General features: G+C 47.0%; 1 protein-coding gene across 4 annotated transcripts in view; it reads right to left on the bottom strand.

The window, feature by feature from the left end:
- Positions 1-17,678, bottom strand: part of SERPINB6 (serpin family B member 6) — a 28,298-nt gene extending 10,620 nt beyond the window's left edge. The window contains exons 1-2 of one of the 4 annotated variants that reach the window (XM_041772916.1): positions 17,566-17,678; positions 371-545 (exon numbers count right to left, since the gene is read on the bottom strand). In XM_041772916.1, coding sequence (XP_041628850.1) covers positions 371-535 — 165 coding nt within the window. In that variant the 5' untranslated portion in view covers positions 536-545; positions 17,566-17,678. Of the gene's footprint in view, positions 1-370; positions 546-4,466; positions 4,675-15,889; positions 15,911-17,261; positions 17,389-17,565 lie in introns of those variants that run through there. The other 3 variants (XM_041772914.1, XM_041772913.1, XM_041772917.1) reach the window with 3 other exon arrangements.
- Positions 17,679-19,145: the final 1,467 nt, after the last annotated feature.

Here is a 19,145-nt window from a genome sequence, read left to right as displayed (position 1 = left end):
AAAATTGAAATAAAAATCTCTAACAACTGAAAGCAAATGACAATATCCAAAGACTATCACACAACACAGAACGGACCCGTGCGATCCTATCCCTACTCACAAACTCAAACTCAGGTATCAACCACCATCAGGGTGGTGACATCACTCATTCTTCGGGATGGAGCACACCACTTCCTCCCTAACAGAGCTGAGGCACCGCTCCAGGTGCTTGCTCACCCGGGCCCAGCATGTCACCTGGCAACTCTGTCCCCATCCTGCAACGCCAGCAGAGGGATCTGTCGGGAGCAAACCTCGGCTGTGAAAGTGCAAGACCAGCTCAACCGATAAATTAATAGTATCTACTGTTGCCCAGAAACATCCGGGCACGTACCTGGGACATCTGGGCTGCAGTGTTTCCCTTTGCGCCCATGAAGACCATGGACAGGGCAGAGGAGATGCTCATGGGTGAGAAGAACACATTTTTCGAGCTGTCTTCACCCAGCTTTTTCAGAAGACTTATGGCAAAGGTGCCATTTGCCTCCGAAAGCGTATCCATGATGGTGAGCCTGAAAGAATGGTTTTAAGATCAGTATCACATTCCAAAATAAATGGATAAATAGTCAAATAAAATCGGTTTTGCATAAATAGGGGCTTCCACGCTGACTATATACCACTCTGTTATCGACAGTTACCACTTTGGTTCGGTGGGGAAATAGGGATGTACACAAAACTCTCTTTCTTTTTGGGCCCCTCAAAATTATTTTGCGTGTTTCCAATATTAAGTAAAAAAAAAAACTGAATAATGATATTAATAATACAATCCTGTTGTGTGGGGGAGAAAGGCAGGGGGACTGACACCTGTACGCTTAGCTGCAAGCACAGAGGAAGCGTGGAAGGTTACGCGCTTGATGGCTTAGCCCAATTACTCCCTGCGGGTGGGATCAGGAAAGGAGTTAATTGGCTTTTGCTTCCATTTCTATACTGTTTGGGGTGCTGTGTGGGCCTATATTTAAACATCATTCAAAATGATCAGTCCAACCACAAGGTCACGCACAAAAAGGATGCTTGAATGTTTTTATAATGTGGGAAGACCCCATTTTAGGATAACCTGGAGCCTGAAGATAAAAGATAAATCAAACCACAGGCAAAGATGTAGGAGACTCTTAAAAACAAGGACCTCTGACCCTCTGGTTTCCTCTCCTCTGAAACCTCTGCTTGGGTCGACGCCCACACTACGGCCGTGTTCCCCAGACCTCCCACCGACCACAGGCCCAGGCCTTGGCCCCTGTTCTCACAACGGGGGCACACGGCAGCAGGTGCATGCCCACGCCACTCCGGACACAGGCCTCCGAGGGCAGGGGTCAGGCTGCACCTGTCGGGCATGGAGGGCCCGTGGCCATGACCCTGGCAGCCTAGGCCGGGTCTGGAACAGGAATACCCTGGGCAGGCGGGGACCGGGTAGGTCCGAGGGTCTTCAGGCAGGTCTCCAGAGAGACCTACCATCACGGAGGTGAAGTGATAAATCCAGGCTAAGAAACCCAATAGCTACGGCTGAACTCAGGCCAAGACGGCCTCTCCACGGCGGCTCTAGATGGCCCTAGAGGAAGGCACCAGGACGAGCCTGAAGCAGGCCAGGGGCTCAGGTGAGGAGACAGGAGCCGCAGAGGTGGGGGGCAGACCCGGGAGCAGCCTTGGGGGGCTCAGGTAGCTGCACAAGTATCAGACCCTCCCCCCCCCCAGGCAGACTGTGCCTTGTACGGCGAAGGAGACTCTGTAGACGTGACTGAAGGAAGGGTCCTGGCGCCTGGGTGGCTCGGTGGGCAGGGGCCTGCCTCCAGCTCGGGTCATGGTCTCGGGGTCCTGGGATCGCCCCGCATTGGGGAGCCTGCTCCTCCCTCTCCCTCCACCAGGGAGGGCGCAGGTCCGGTGGGAGAAAGCAGCCCGGAGCTGGCAAGGTGGGGGCGGCCTCTCCTCCCGAGCCTCCTCCGGGAGAGCTGGGCCTGCGGGCCTCCTGGCCTCCAGAAGCCCGAGGGAGTAAACGCACGAGTTCGGGGTAATTTGTTACAAGAGCGGCAGATAAATAACACTATAAGGGACACATCTGATCAATTTTATTTACCGTCCTTGTTTAGACCTTTTGTTTTCAAACTCGGTTCATTATACAGAAAAGCTGGGGTGCGGGGCCTCCTGGGCGCTCAGACTCCCTGTGTCCGAGGATAGAACATGCGCATGACTAAGATTCTTCTCAATATAACTGATTCTTTGATGACCCAGAAACAGCTTCGGGATTTGGGCACACCAACACACACAAAAGGAGCCATTACACAAAACTGATGCAAAGTTATATTGTTTATTTGGATTTTATATCAGCAAATGCTCCCTGCTTACCAATTTTAGAAGAAACAACTGTTAAAGCAGGTCTAACAATGAAGAGCTTGTAAGAGGAGCTACCGCAGGACAAGGAGCACAGTCCCAAGTGTTCCTCATACCATCAAAGGTCAAGACCCAGACAAGTGTCTGTGGGCCACCACTAATCTTCCTCTTGCCTGGGGACAGGGGCACCTCTGGCTTTGCCCCCAGGTGGCTCCGCCCCCACTGACAGGCTGCACAGCCTCTCAATGAATTAAGAAAGTTGAAAGATTAAAAGAAATTAAAAAAAAAAAAAAAAGAAAGCTGAAAGATCAGTAGTTCCTCAACATAGAGTAGCTCCAGGCTTCTTGTTTTAAATACTGACCCGGGAAAGAACAAGCCAGGACACTCAGAGGAAGGGGCGGGAGTGGGGGGGGGGGGGGGGGGGGGGGAGGCGAGGTTTGGGCCCTGGGACTCTGGGACTGGCTCTGGGACTCTGAGTGTGTTACTGGATTTCCACTCCCTGTATGAGGAAGAGGATGTCCCAGACAATCCGTGTCCCCTCCCCTCGCCAATGCCTACCCATCGTCCACACGAACGCAGAAGCAAGAGCCCGAGCGTGGCTCCCTCTTCAAAGCCCACAGTGAAGTCTAACAGCTTCTATTTCTCAGTTGCAAATGACTGATAGTTATCAAAGGTAAAATTACACCCCCACCCTATACAATTTGCTAAATAAAAAGGAAAACCTGAAATCCCTGATGCTTCGTAGGCTTATCACAGATAAGCAGGGCAGTCTTTTTTTTTTTTTTTTTTTTTTTTTTTAATTTATTTATGATAGGCACACAGTGAGAGAGAGAGGCAGAGACACAGGCAGAGGGAGAAGCAGGCTCCATGCACCGGGAGCCCGACGTGGGATTCGATCCCGGGTCTCCAGGATCGCGCCCTGGGCCAAAGGCAGGCGCCAAACCGCTGCGCCACCCAGGGATCCCTAGCAGGGCAGTCTTAGAGCACAAAGTGTGTTAATCATGAGATGCTGAATTGCCCGCTCATAATAAACATCCTTGAAACAAATGGGAAAATGACACTTCCTGATATTTCCTTAATATGACGAGAATTGTCAGCTATCATCATTGATGAGAAAATATTAGAAGCGGTTCCCTTACTTCCCAAACAGAAACAATAACTAAGAACTATATTAAAAGGTTTTAACTTCAGAAAAAAATAATAAATATTCCTTTTTGAGTCTGTACTACACACTGGGACCTACATTAGCACTTTTCCTAAAGACTCTTAAACCTCTCTAAGGCTGGTGGAGAACATGGGCATTTGACAAGCAAAGGAACTGAGCCCTGGCTCTCTTATCTTGTCCCTGTGGTCACAAGGCTACACAAGGAGGAGAGGGGAGGCAGGAACCCCAGTCTGCAAGGCTCTGGAGATCACTCTCTGAACACGGACCTCCAAAAACAAAAAGGAGAGGTGGAGAGCTGACTGGACACCTGGCCAACAATGACTAAGATAGTTCCTTCCTATTCTGTGTAAACGATGCTACAAATCGGTACACCGATATTTCCAGAGCGCAACTTAGAATTGTATACAAAATTAAGGAAGCAAGAAAAAAATGTCATGAAATCATTCATATAGCCCGAACCAAATACTGCACGTCTAGGGATTTAAGTAAAGATAAAACCAGAGTCATCGATGCACATACCACGCAGAGACCAGGATGACCCCACAGGTCGCTCCTGGCTTCACGCCCCCTCAGAAGAAGAACCTACATCAAGAACAAGGCAGCACGGAGACACTCCTCGAACGTGGGGTACGTGGGGTGAGGCTAAGCAGCCCTGCCCCGCAGAGACCAGAACAGACTTCATCGGACGGCTGGGAGAGGCGGCTCCCCCAGTACAGGGCAGCCGTGTGGAGAGGTCTTCCCTGAGCCTCTGGTTTCTCCAGTGGGAAGAGAGCACCCGGAGGGGACAACAGCCCCCCAGCACTGGGCCTGCTTTGCAGGAGTGCCTACTCCAACCTCACGCTAGAGGCTGCCGGGGAATCTGCGTGGCTCAACCCCTGGGCACCCCCGACAGAGAAGAGCACAGGGCTTGGAACCACCAGCACACGGATCTTGGCAACCAAGGTCATACCTGCAGCGTCCAGGGCGCAATCCCACCAGAGGCTTTGTCTGTAGAACTAAGTCAGGGGTACACTCTGACCCGGGCACACCATGGGGTGGAGATCTGCATGATTCAGATTCGCAAACCAGGAGTTTTGCTGGTCCTAGAGCCCGGTTTGCCCACGCCCAGGCAAGATGCTGAGTCACAGCCCCACCCGCTGCGGAGAGTGCCTTCCAGCCCCATCTGACCAGAAGGCCTGGTGACAATCTGTGGAGTTGACACTGTGTGGCCCCGTGGAGCTCAAGCTGAGAGGCAGGCAGGCAGAGCTGATTGGCCCCACAGCAGAGCCAGTACCAGGTACAGAGGCAGAGGCGTAAACTCACAGAGGACTGAGGGTAGCTCCAGGACGCTCCCAACCAGACAGCCTATTTGGGAAACTGAGAGTAGCTGAGAGCAGCCTTCTCCTTTCCCACCCAGGCAAAGGAGCTGAACCACAGCCCCACCTGCTGTGGACAGGGTCTTCTGGCCCCATCTGACCAGAAGGGCTGGAGACAGCCCCTGGGAGCTGTGCAGCCCAGAAGTGTTGAGCCAAGAGAAGAACAGAGCTGAGAAGTTACAGAGCAAAGCCAGTGGTCCTGTTCCGCAGGGAATTTGGGGTGCGGATCAGTTTGAGTTAAGACAACTTGGTAAGAGCCTTACCAAGTCTAGAGCTGCTTCTTGTCACTGCACTGGAAGAGGGAATCTAATTCATTGCCCCACTCATCACTGAGCACAGCCTTCAGCCCATCCAATCAGGGAACCCAACCAGAGCACATGAGCAGCTCCGTGGTCCATTCAACATCCCTACATACGGAGGCACTTGATAGAGAGCACAGCCTGTGGCTTTCCCCATCTGCAGAGTAAAACCTGTGTCCTCACCTGAGTATGGAACTCAGTGCACACTCCGGCCTGATTTAGTCTCCCAAACAATGAATTGTGTATAGGCCCTGGGTTCTGGCCTGCTGCCCTGCCAGGGCAGGAAAGTTAATTCATAGCCCAAATCACAACTGAATACGGTACTCAGTCCTGACCATCTAGTAAGCCCGACCAGAAAATCTAAGCAACTCTGAGCCCATCCAATAGCCTCACTTAGGTAGGGAACCAAGCCAGTAGTCCTATCTAACCATGCTCAGCCAGTGGCACACTTCACCATCTCCATCTTCAGAGCTCGAACAGTTGCCTCACCCCAAAATAGACCATAATAGCAGACCCCACCTGCCCAAAAACATTAGCAGCAGATGTAACCAGAAATCAAACTGAGCTGACTGGTAAAGAACTATCTCTGGCCAAAACAAATCTGTAAAGTCTAGAAGAGGAACCCCATTAGTTAAATGCATAGATACCAACATAAGGAATCAAGGATCATGAAAAATCAGGTATATGAGACCACCAAAGGAAACTAAAATAGTTCCAAAAGCAGACCTAAAAGAAATGGAGATTTATGAACTGTCATAAAAAGAACTCAGGATAATCCTCTTAAAGTAGTTTAGTGAGCTAAAAAAAAAAAAAAAAAGTGCAGACATACAACTAATCAAAATCAGGAAAACAATGCATGATCAAAATGAGAAGTCTGGCAAGGAAATAACAACCATCAAAAAATCCTAAAAAATTGAAATCATAGAGTTGAAAGTACAATAACTGAACCAAAGAACTCAACAGTTACAAAAGTAGACTTGGTCATACAGACAAAAAGAATCGTTGGTCTAGAGGACAGAACATTGGAAATTATTGTTAGAGCAACAAGATGAAAAACAGTGAAGAAAGTCCATGGGAATTATTGGACACAATGAAAAGAAGCAATATTTGCACCATGAGAATTCCAGAGGGAGAAAAGAAACAGAAAGGGACGGAGAGTTTACTTAAAGCAACAATGGCTGGAAACTTCCAAAACCTGGGGAGAGAAATGGATGTCTGCATCCATGAGGCCCAAAGGACCCCAAATAGGTTGAATCTGACTAGGGCTGCACCGAGACACACCATAATTAAATTGTCAAAAGATAAAGACAAAGAAAGAATTTTAAGAGTGGCAATAAAAGAGAGAAATTACATATTTATGAGAACCTAGTAAGACCAGAAACAGATTTCTCAACAAAAACTTTTCAGGCCAAGAGAGGATGGGACGACATTCAAAATATTGAAAAACAGCAATAATAACAACAACAACCAAAACCCAAAAACTGTCAACTAAGAATTCTATGCCTGGTGAAGTTCTCCTCCAGAAATAAAGAAGGGATAAAGCCTTTCCCACACAAACAAAAGCTGAGGGATTTCATTGCCACCACACCTGCCTTCCAAGAAATGCAAAAGGGAATTCTCTGAGTAGAAGTAAAAGAACACTAACATAAAAACACAGAAAGGTAGCATAAATCTCACTGGTATGATAAATATATAGTCATAGATTCTACAACATGGTAATAGTGGTACATAACTCACTTATAACCCTAGTTTAAAAGATAATAACAGGGATCCCTGGGTGGCACAGCGGTTTAGCGCCTGCCTTTGGCCCAGGGCGCGATCCTGGAGACCCGGGATCAAATCCGACTTCGGGCTCCTGGTGCATGGAGCCTGCTCTCCCTCTGCCTGTGTCTCTGCCTCTCTCTCTCTCTGTGTGTGACTATCATAAAAAAAAAAAAAAAAAGATAAAAAAAATTAATGTAACAAAAAATGACTATAATAACCTGTTATTAGTTACACAACATAAAAAATGTAAGTAACAGCAATAATAATCTATAATGTGAGAGGAAGAAGTAAAAGCATAAACTATATGAATTCTATTGAAGTTATTATCAGTCTGAAATAGGGTTTATAAATTTAAGATATTTTCTGTAATTCTTGTAACCACAGGGGAAACTCTTGTAGTACCTAAACAAAGGAACAGGAGAAAGAAGTAAAAGCGCAATGATATCAAAAGACCCCAAAACACAAAAAAAGACAGTAGGATAAAAGGATAAAAACAAGGAACAATGGATCTACAAAACAACTAGAAAACAATTAACAAAATGGCAGTTGTAAGTCTTTACCTATCCGTAATTACTCTGAATGTAAATGAACTAAATTCTCCAAATGCAAGACACTGAATAGTTGAATCGATTAAAAAAAAAAGGGGTGGGGGATCCAACAATATGCCCACTACAGGAAACTCACTTTAGCCTTAAAAACACACACAGGCTGAGAGTAAAGGGATGGAAAGGAACATTTCAAAGAATTACCAAAAAAAAAAAAAAAAAAAAAAAGACAGAGGTAGCTATACTTATATTAGACAAAATAGACTTTACAAATGAAAAAAAGAAAAAGACAAAGGAGGTCATTACATAATGATAAAGGCATCAATACATCAAGAAGACATAACAATTATAAATATTTATGCATCCAACATCAGAGCACCTACATATATTAAGCACAACTAATAGAGCTAAACGGAAAAATAAACAGCAATACAATAATAGTTGGAGACTTTAATAGGCCACTCTCAACAATGGGTGGATCATCCACACAGAAAATCAACATGAGAAACAGTGGATATGAACAGCACTATAGACCAAATGGACCTAACAGACATATATAAAACCACAGCAGAGTACACATTCTCCTCGAGTGCACATGGAACATTCTAGGACAGACTGTATGTTAGGCCACAAAACAAGTCTTACAAATCCAAGAAGACTGAAATCATACCAAGTATCTTTGCTAACTATAGTAGTGGGAAACTAGAAATCAATAAATAGAGGAAAACTGGAAAATGTACAAATACATGGAAATTAAACAACACTCTCCTGAACAACCAGAAGGTACTTTATAGCAATACATGCTTATGTTGAGAAGAAACATCCCAAATAATCTAACTCTATGCCAGAGGAACAAGAAAAAGAAAAGAAACTGAGTCCAAAGTTAGCAGAAGAAAAGAAACAATAAAGATTAGAGCAGAAATAAATGAAATACAGAAAAGAAAAACAGAAAAGATTAACCAAACTAAGAGTCAGTTCTTTGAAAAAAAACAAACAAAATTGACAAACCCTTAGCTATACTAACCAAAGGGAAAAAAAGAAAGGACCCAAATCAACAAAAATATAAATAAAAAAAGACATTCCAACTGCTATCACAGAACTTCAAAGGATCATAAAAGGTTACCATGAGCAACTATATACCAATAAATTGGACAATATAGCAGAAATGGAAGAAGTTTAGAAACATAAAACTTACCAAACCTGAATCAGGAAGAAATAGAAAAATCTGAATAGACCAATTACTAGTAAGGAGATTTGAATTAGTAATCAGAAATCCCTCAACAAAGAAAAGCAAAGAAACATAAAGCTTCACTGGTGAATTTTACCAAGCTTTAAAAGAATTAGTGCCAATACTTTTCAAACTCAAAGAGAAGGGAACACTCCTAAACTCATTTTATAGGCCAGCATTATCCTGATACCAAAACCAGAAAAAGGCACCTTTAGGAAAGAAAACTACAGAAAACCAACATCCTTGACAAATACAGATATAATAATTCTCAACAAAATACTAGCAAACTGATTTCAGCAGCACAGTAAAATGATCATTTACCATGATCAGGCTGGCTTTATCGGGCTTTATCCCTGGGATGCAAGGATGGCTCAACATGTGCAAATCCATCAATCAATATGATATAACACATTAACAGAATGAAAGAAAAGAATGATATGATCATCTCAAGAGACGCAGAAAAGGTATTCAACAAAATTTAATGTCCCGTTATGAAAAAAGCTCTTAACAAGTTAGGCATAGAAGGAACATGTCACAACCTAACAAAGGCCAAATATGATAAGCCCACAGCTAACCTCATACTCAAATGGTGAAAGGATAAAAAGCTTTTCTTCTAAAATCAGGAATAAGACAAGGCTGCTCACTCTTACCACTCCTATTTAACAGAGTACTCAAAGTCCTAGCTAGAGCAATCAGGCAAGAAAAAGAAATAAAAGGTATCAGAATTAGAAAGGAAAAAGTGAAGTTATCTCTATATATAGACATGATTTTATATGCATAAAAAATCCTACGGACTCAACCAAAAACTGTTAGATCTCATCAATGACTTCTTAAAGTTGCAGAACAGAAAATTAACATACAAGAATTAGTAGCATTTACATACACTATCAATAAAATTTCTTGAAAAATAACAATAGGCATCATTTATAATAGTATTAAACATGATAAAAATACTTAGGAATAAATTTAACTAAGGAGGCAAAAGATGTCTGCTAAAAATCAAAAGACATTGTGAAGAAGACTCAAATTAATGGAAAGCTATCCCATGTTCATGGATTGGAAGAGTTAATACTGTTAAAATGTGAATACTACCAATACCATCTACAGATTTAATTCAACAATTTTTTTTTAAGATTTATTTATTTATTTACCTATGATAGACACACGGGGGGCGGGGGGCAGGCAGAGACACAGGAGGAGAGAGAAGCAGGCTCCACACCAGGAGCCTGACATGGGACTCGATCCCGGGACTCCAGGATCGTGCCCTGGGCCAAAGGCAGGCGCCAAACCGCTGAGCCACCCAGGGATCCCCTACAGATTTAATTCAATCCCTATCGAGATTCCAATGGTATTTTTTACAGAAGCAGAAAAAAAAAATTCCTAAAATTTATATAGAACCACAAAAGGCCCTGAATAGCCAAAGAAATCCCAAGGGAAAACAAAGCAGAGGATATCACATTTCCTGATTTCAAGCTATATTATAAAGTCAGTCATCAACAGTATGGTACTGGCATAAAAACTGTCAATAGGCCAATGGAACGAAATCAAGAATCCAGAAATAAACCTGAGCATATACAATCAACTCTTAGTTGATTCGGTCAAGGGACCGAAGAATATCCAGTGGAGAAAAGAGAGTCTTTTCAATAAATAGTGCTGAGAAAATTGGATATTAACATGTCCAGAAAAACTGGATTGGAAACAAGGGTCTGCTGTTCTGTACAATAGGGGACATGTGTGATCCTATACCAACCCCTCCACTACAACTTCCTGTGCTGATGGCAATGTTTTGTTTTGTTTTGTTTTTGTAAGATTTTATGTATTTGACCCAGACAGAGAGAGAGAGCAGAAGCAGGGGGAGCAGCAGAGGGACAGGGAGATGCAGACTCCCCGCTGAGCAGAGGCCCAACATGGGGCTAGATCCCAGGACCCTGGAATTGTGACCTGAGCCGAAGGCAGGCACTTAACAGATTGAGCCACCCAGGCACCCCAGTAATAGAGATATTATTTTTTTTTAAGTCATACTAATGTCACAGGCTGCACAAAATTAAGTTGAAAAAAAAGATCTAGGGGCACCTGGGTGGCTCAGCGGTTGAGCATCTGCCTTTGGCTCAGGACGTGATCCTGGAGTCCCGGGATCGAGTCCCACATCGGGCTCCCTGCATGGAGCCTGCTCTTCCCTCTGCCTGTGTCTTTGCCTCTCTATGTCTCTCATGAACAAATAAGTATTTTTTTAAAAAAAGAAAGAAAAAAAAAAAAGATCTAATACTGTAACTTTTAAATGTTACCCATGTAAACTAGGAAGGAAAGTACACACAAGCATAATTTAAATTTTTTTTTTTTAATTTTTTAATGATAGTCATAGAGAGAGAGAGAGGCAGAGACACAGGCGGAGGGAGAAGCAGGCTCCATGTACCGGGAGCCTGATGTGGGATTCGATCCCGGGTCTCCAGGATCGCGCCCTGGGCCAAAGGCAGGCGCCAAACCGCTGCACCACCCAGGGATCCCCAACACAAGCATAATTTAAAGACAGAGAAATGGGAAGAAAATATTGTACACCAAAAGTTTATGGTAATTTTTATGTTTTTTTTTTCTATTTTTCTGCACTTTCACATTTTCTACAACACGCCTGTATTATTTTTAGGGGGCAGGGTTTGCACTTCCTTTCTTTTACTTAACAGTGTTTTTCCTTATGTTAATATTGCTTTTTCCCCTCATTTCTTTAGTTTTCTATGTGGCAATGCCAACCTTCCCCGGAATGTTCTATACATCAGTCAGATCCTTCCACTGCTTCATTACTCAGATACGCAGAATCATCAGTCCCCTTCCTCTCACCCACAGTCTCAACCCGCTGGTGAGTGCAGGGCTTTCACCTTCAAAACGAATTTTCAAAGACAGGGAACAACATTCCCCACTAAAATACTTTAATAGTCCGATCTTCGGCAGTCTAGTTAAAAAAAAAAAAAATTCTCAAAGCACATTGTTCACACAGCAAAGAAATTACTGTTCTCAAATATTTACTGGTTATGTTTTAATATATCAGATTTTTAAAATGCTTTTGACATCTTTTAAAGCAAACTTAAAAATTTTAAAAGCAAACCTTAGTAAACATTTAGGCCTTCGTAAGCCTTATAAATCAAGACCTACAAATCCAGTAAGTCCACCTAAGACTTTCAAACAGGTTTAAAAATACACAAAGCTGTGGTTACAAAACTCATTTCTATACCTGTGCAAAGGTGGGGCGCCTGGGTGGCTCAGTTGGTTAAGCACCTGCCTTTGGCTCGGGTCCTGAGATGAGTCTGCACTGGGCTCCCTGCTCAGCGGGGAGTTTGTTTCTCCCTCTGCCCCTCCCTCTGCTTGTTCTCATTCTCTCTCTCTCTCTCTCTCTCTCTCTCTCCCACACACACAAAAATACATAAAATCTAAAAAAAAAAGTCTAGCACAAACACGATGGGCTTAATGTATTTCATCTTTGTCGTATCTTCTTAGACGTTTCCTAAGGTGACAGTGATGTGCATTTTAATGGTTCTCTGGGGCTCAACTTTAAGGGACCATCCCCTCCCCACGCCAGGAGCCTGGTTCTTGGTCACTGTGAGCTCAGCACTCACTCTTCTGCTGGACAAGCGCATTCCAGTAGGTGGGGGAGTTCTGAGCTCCACTTCCCCTTTGCTGGGATTTTACAAGGCCTCTGCCAAACCACCACACTTGTTCCTCATAACCTAAGTATCTTTCCTTAAAATGAAGTTATTATTTGAGTTTTCCTCCATCTGGGTTGTATAACTTGGCTCTAAGTTTAATTTTTAGGCCTTTAGACTGCGCTTGTTTAGCCTGGGAACCTGGGATAACGGAGCTGTTTACATGACAATCACAGATGGATCATCGCACAGCACATTTCCTGAAACATTAGTGAAATTCTTTTTTTTTTTTTTTTTTTTTTTTTTTGCATTAGTGAAATTCTTTTGTGCCTTTTTAAAGCTCATTTTGTCTGCCTCATTGGAAGTTATGGATGGACTCAGGGATTTTTACAAACAATGCATTGGCTGATCTCAGTTTTTTCTTTTTTTTAAATATTTATTTATTCATGAGAGATGCAGATAGGGAGGCAGAGACACAGGCGGAAGGAGAAGCAGGCCTCATGCAGGGAGCCCGACGTGGGACTCAATCCCGGGACCCCAGGATCACGCGCTGAGCGGAAGGCAGATGCTCAACCGCTGAGCCACCCAGTGTCCCTGATCTCAGTTTTCTTCCTGGTGCTCAAACTGCCATAACTGGGCCAGTGGGGGGTCTGTTTCCATTGGTCACTTTATCTTGACAAGCTGACCGCCAACATCCTAGTTCTTAGCAATCTATCTTGATTTTTTTTTTCTCCAGTCCAAAGACATGAGGTGTCTGCCCCTCTCCTGGTTTCTCTTAATGGAGAAGCGTGTAAAGCACAAAATCTGAATCTCCAAGGAGTACGTGGGCCTGGGTGCTGCTGTCTGGACCATACCCGGGCAAAGCCTGGAGCCAGGTTTCCTCTCAAGTCCTTACTACACCTGCTGTAACCGAGATGGGCCCATCAAGTTTGCATACACCTGACTTTCCTCCCGCATGACTACACCTGGAGGCGTCCATCGGGCCTTCATCGGGGTGCAACCCTTTCAGCCTTCTCTTTCCTCCCGGGCACATGGCTTGAGGGCACGCCACGCAGCCCTCCTCCCTGAGAGACCTCTGTGCCAGCGACCTCCTTTGTGTGGGACCCCAAGGTCTTCCTTCCCGGATCCTCTAAGGTGTCACAATGCGTCCTGAAGACGGGCCCGGTTTATTTATTTTGCTGTGTACATGGTGGGGCTTCCCATCTGCAACCCAAGCTGTCCCTCCTCTCTGGGGAAAATTTTCAAGGCGCTTGTCAGTTCCCTCCAGACTGATTCTGTTCTCCTTTCCTGTACCCCCTATTAGTCAGGTACCAGGACTCTTGGCCTGATCTCAGCAGCTACTGCCTGAGCGTCTTCATGTCATGGCACACACAGGAGAAGGTACTTGGGGACACCAGGGGGGCTCAGCAGTGGAGCAGCTGCCTTCGGCTCAGGGTGTGACCCCGGGGACCCGGGATCGAGTCCCGCATCAGGCTCCCTGCATGGAGCCTGCTTCTCCCTCTGCCTGTGTCTCTGCCTCTTCCTCTGTGTCTCTCATGAATAAATAAATAAAATCTTAAAAAAAAAAAAGAAAAAGGTCTTTGTATGGTACTTTGGGATGGGCAAGGCTGCTTACTGCAGAGGTAGAAAGTGCTGCTCTGATCTGCCCTCTCTTGCATTTTCCATCATGATGACATCTTGTTCCATCTCTTGGAAGATAAGATGTTCATGACCTTATCTTCTAACATTCTACTGATTTTTTTTCTAATTTCAGTCATTATCTTTTTAGTTTCCAAGGACTTCTCCTTGTTCTCTGCTGTTTCTTCTGTAGAGCCTTCTGTTGCAGTTCCTTGGAGAACAGCACGATGGTTTCACCGAGTTGTCTTCTGCTCCCGACACTATCTCTCTTTCTCTGGAGTCTTCTCTGTGGCTGTGGCTGGTGTTGGCTTTATTTCACCTACATCTGTTTCGTACAGAGGCCTCTTAGACAGGCCTGGCGATCCTGGGGTATCAGTTACATTTCAGAGGAAAACACAAAATAATGTTGGAAATTGTTTACATGGGGGGGGGCGGTCAGCTGGGGGCTGACGCAGTGTCATCAAGGGATCAGTCGGTTTTTGTTCCTGTTGTCCAGCAAATGGAGGAACCCCCTGCTCTGGCTGCTGGGGTGTTCTGGAAGCATGCCGGGTAGGGGTAGGGAACTTCTACCGGATCTGTAACCCCGTCAGCCCTAGGGCCTAGGGGTCCCTGAGTTTGGGCATCAGACCCTGTATGGGAGAGACCTGATCTCCTGGTGCTCTGACCTCTCTTAGCTGTTTGTTCCCTCTCTCATTTCCCTTGTCCTTTGTTTTTGTTTTGTTTTGTTTTAAGATTTTATTTATTTATTCATGAGAGACACAGAGAGATAGAGAGGCAGAGACACAGGCTCCATGCAGGGAGCCTGATATGGGACTCGACCCCAGGACTCCAGGATCAGGCCCTGGGCCGAAGGCAGGTGCTAAACCACTGAGCCACCTGGGCTGCCCTGTCCTTTGCTTTCAATGCTTTCAAAGCTCTTTGTCATTTTTAGCAGGGTCTTATAAGAGAAAAGAACTAAATACAAATGTTCACAAATTTACTAACTACTTTTGTGAATAGAGCAAAATAATATTTTAATGTTTAAAAGCTATTTCTTCGGCTACTATCCTGTTCCTCTCTTGACTGTGAAATAAATGCCTAAGCACTCACTGAATGCTACTTATTAAAATCCTTCTCGTCCTGAAATGTGGATTTGAAAATAATAATTCACTCATTACATACCACTAATACATAATCATGAAACAATTTTCATGATCACTTTGTAATGATATACAAATTCCTAACAATTATAAAAAGATCAAAGGGATCTTAATCCTAAAAAAAACAAAGAAAAATAAACTTTAAATAAACTTTAAATAGTTTACCACTCACCACAATATCCCAAATATCAAAGAAAATTATAAACAATCAAGTGAGATTTTTATAGTGTGGGATTTCTATTTTGTTTTAAGGAAGTGCAAGATTTCTTATCCATTCGATAAACACGCCAATAACAAGGATGCATATTTCACAGATCACACTGCAAACTCAACACCTGACCCTGGCTTTCCAAGTGCCTACCACTTTGAGCTTATATAAGATGCCCAAAAATGTCCTTGGCACACAACACATACATGCACATGCAAAATACATTATATATTTCAAAATTATTTACTGCTTCAGTAACAGTGTACCTTTAAAAAATAAAAACAATACTCACGAACGTAAAAACTGGGTAAAATTTTCTTAATGAACAATTTCATGTACGAGTGTGTGTTCAAAACAAGTCTAACAAATCTCTCCTAGCACCATATTTTTCCCTGTTGCACCGTCAGTAACTTCGAGCAATTAATATTCACAATTGATTGGAGTCAACGGATCAAGTGTTAATTTTTTAAAGTGCCACAATTTGTGCTTCTTGCCTCCTTGGATTAAGGATGCCTTAATTTCCTACAAAAAATAACCATTTAAAGATTGGCTGAATGGAGACTTGGGCTTCTGCTTTGTCCCTACCTTTGTTTTCTGGTGTACTGTGCGTACTTGTGTGTTTTACTTTTCTGAACAGCAGTTCTCCAATCTGCAAACAGGAGATGATTCCTTCTGTTTACAGGTTTACTGTGAGGATTAAATATACTAATGTCAGGCAAGCAGTGGATATCCAACAAATGGGTAGAATTATACACTATTTCCTTTCTTCTGATGTGTAGGCCTGGTCTCAGGTCAGCAAAGCTTGGAAATGTAAGGTGTGTGTGGTCTTTCTACAGATCTTAAAACAAACACCTGGTGTGATAGAGGATGCCCTTAGGATACAGACAGGAAAGAATGGTGATTCCACTCATTCTAATTTCACCATTATAGATGGAGCTAACTATACCTAATATGCTGACTTGTAATAAAATGCGTTAGATTGGAACTGGTTTCATGTAATTTTAAATAGTTTATGTGGCCAAGTTGACTAATATTGTATCCCTTCTCTGTGATGACTTACAGGAAAGGATACAATCACTCCCAAGGAGTCATGAAATACTGAGTCACACCCCTGTAATACTGATAACAGCTTCACTCCTGTGAACCACAGTGCCTTTGGATCCAAAGGTCACCTTTGCCCTCTCATCTCCTCTCATCTCACACATGGGTCCTAAACCATACGGGGGGGGGGGGGGGGGGCGGGGAGCCGGCCGCCTCCGCCGGTCCCATTCCTGCCGTCAGGCCTAGGAGGCAGAACTGTGGACACTGACCCAGTTCCCACCAGCATCCCCGTATCCATTCCCGGCAGCATGTGACTATTAATTTCCCATACTTCCCTTTCCTAAAACTGGGCTTCATGGGGAGAAAAAGGGGAAAAAGTAACCTAAAACTGGGCTTCATGGGGAGAAAGAGGGGGAAAAGTAACCTAAAACTGGGCTTCATGGGGAGAAAAAGGGAAAAAAGTAACCAAACTGGGCTTCATGGGGAGAAAGAGGGGGAAAAGTAAGTTAGGTGCCAGTTTCATGTTGCACACAAGCCCCAAGTATGATTAAAACCTCTCCCAAAAAAAAAATAAAAATAAAAATAAAAAAATAAAAAAAAATAAAAAAAAAAAAAAAAAAAAAAAAAACCTCTCCCATGTCCTCTTAGCCCTGAAGACACCACGTCTTGCAACATTTTCCCTGAAGGGAATCTAATAAAACACAGAACTAACAGGACCTGGGATGATGCTCACGAGGATCTCTGCAGGCCCACGATGACCTGCAAAGTCCACGGGGGGCGGGGGGGCGCAGGAATCAGACCCACCCCGGCCCCTCTCCGGCCCCCACCCCGCGGGCCGAGGCCGCCGCGTCCCCCCGCGAGGTCTGGCGAGGTCACCTGTGGCTCGGCGCCGTCCCCATCGCCCAGCCCCACTCACCACCCGCGCCACTGCCGCCGCCGGACTCCGCCACGGAACCCGAGCCCCAAGCAAACGGCCGCTCGCCCCCCGCGCAGCCAGGGCTCGGGCACCGCCCCGCCTCCCCGCGCGCCCGCCCTGGGCCACGCCCCCGCCCCCGCCCCCCGCAGGCCCCGCCCAGGTGACTCCGCCCCAGGTGACTCCGCCCCGCCTGCCGCGCTGGCCCGCCCCGAGCAGAGCCCGGACCCGCGTGGACGCTTGCCCGGCCCCGCAGCCGAGGACGGACCCGCGTGGACGCTTTCCCAGCCCGGAGCCCAGGACCGACCCCTCGGTGCCCGCCGGGGCGGTCCCGCACAGACACGTAGCTCCGTGGGTGGGCGCCGCGGTCGGTAGGGAAGGCGGAGGCTGCGGCCTCGGGCTCGGGCCTCGGGCGCCGGCGGGGCGGGGCGGGGCGGGGCGAGCCCAGGGCAGCGTAGTCGCCGAGCTGCGGCGGGGCGGGGCCAGGTGCGTTGCTGGTGGGGGCAGGGGCCAGGTGCATGCGGGGCGGGGCGAGGGCCAGGTGCGTTGCTGATCCCGGTGAGGGCCAGGTGCGTGCGGGGCGGGGCCAGGTGCGTGCGGGGCGGGGCGAGGGCCAGGTGCGTTGCTGATCCCGGTAAGGGCCAGGTGCGTTGCTGGTCGGGGCAGGGGCCAGGTGCGTGCGGGGCGGGGCGAGGGCCAGGTGCGTTGCTGATCCCGGTGAGGGCCAGGTGCGTGCGGGGCGGGGCGGGGCCAGGTGCCTTGCTGGTCGGGGTAGGGGCCAGGTGCGTGCGGGGCGGGGCAAGGGCCAGGTGCGTTGCTGGTCGGGGTAGGGGCCAGGTGCGTGCGGGGCGGGGCGAGGGCCAGGTGCCTTGCTGGTCGGGGTAGGGGCCAGGTGCGTGCGGGGCGGGGCAAGGGCCAGGTGCGTTGCTGGTCGGGGCAGGGGCCAGGTGCGTGCGGAGCGGGGGGGGGGGGGGGGCGGCGGCCAAGTGCGTTGCTGGTCGGGGTGAGGGCCAGGTGGGTGCCCACGGAGCGGAGGCCAGGTGTGTCCGGGGCGGGGCGGGGGCCAGGTGCGTGCGGGACGCGTCGCCAGCGCACTTCGTCGCGCGGGGGCCGCGGGTTCTGGGCCCGGCTGGTTGGCCTTGCCCGCGGGCCCCCAGGGAGGTGAATCAGGAGGGCGTGACCCCCCCCCCCCCCAGGCCTGCGGCGAGGGCAGCGGTGCACAGCCCTGTCCCAGCCGCCAGAGAAGTGCCAGCCCCTGGTACGGGGCCACAGCTGTACAGTGCAGGACACAAATTTGTTTTTTTTGCGGAGGGGAGAGAACTTGCCGCCTGCCTGCCCCACCCCAGGCGCCCCGCAGGGCCAGGCTCCGCGTCGGAACCCTGCGGTCGTGACTCATGGTCACGGGAGAGGACCCAGAGTGGGCCCCTAACCCGCAGAGCCGCCGGGGCGCCCCGGGGCAGAGATTTTAAGTGAGCAACCGCACAGCACAGGAGATCCACGTTTGCCATCTTGGAGCGGGGACAGGGCTCAGGTGACTGGAGGAGGGGGAAGTGCGAGTCACCTTTTAACAATGAGTTCAGGGGCGCCTGGGTGGCCCAGAGGGTTGAGTGTCTGCCTTCTGCTGGGTGCTGGTCCCCTGGCCGGGGGGCCTCCGCTCAGGGGCAGGCTTCTCCCTCTGCCTGCCCTCTGCCTACTTGTGCTCTCTCACTCTCTCTAATAAATAAAATCTTTAAAAAAATTTTTTTTAATAAAAATGAATTCAATTTTGGAAACCTCAGACTGTTGTGTGCTTCCTCCATTCTTACCCTGGGCCAGGGTTCTCAACATGGACACTATTAACATGTGAGCTGAATAATTCTGGGTTGTGCTCTGACACTGTAGAGCGGT

Source organism: Vulpes lagopus, chromosome 10 (genome assembly GCF_018345385.1).
Source record: "Vulpes lagopus strain Blue_001 chromosome 10, ASM1834538v1, whole genome shotgun sequence".
Lineage (NCBI taxonomy): Eukaryota > Metazoa > Chordata > Mammalia > Carnivora > Canidae > Vulpes > Vulpes lagopus.
This window is presented reverse-complemented; position numbering and strand designations above follow the sequence as displayed.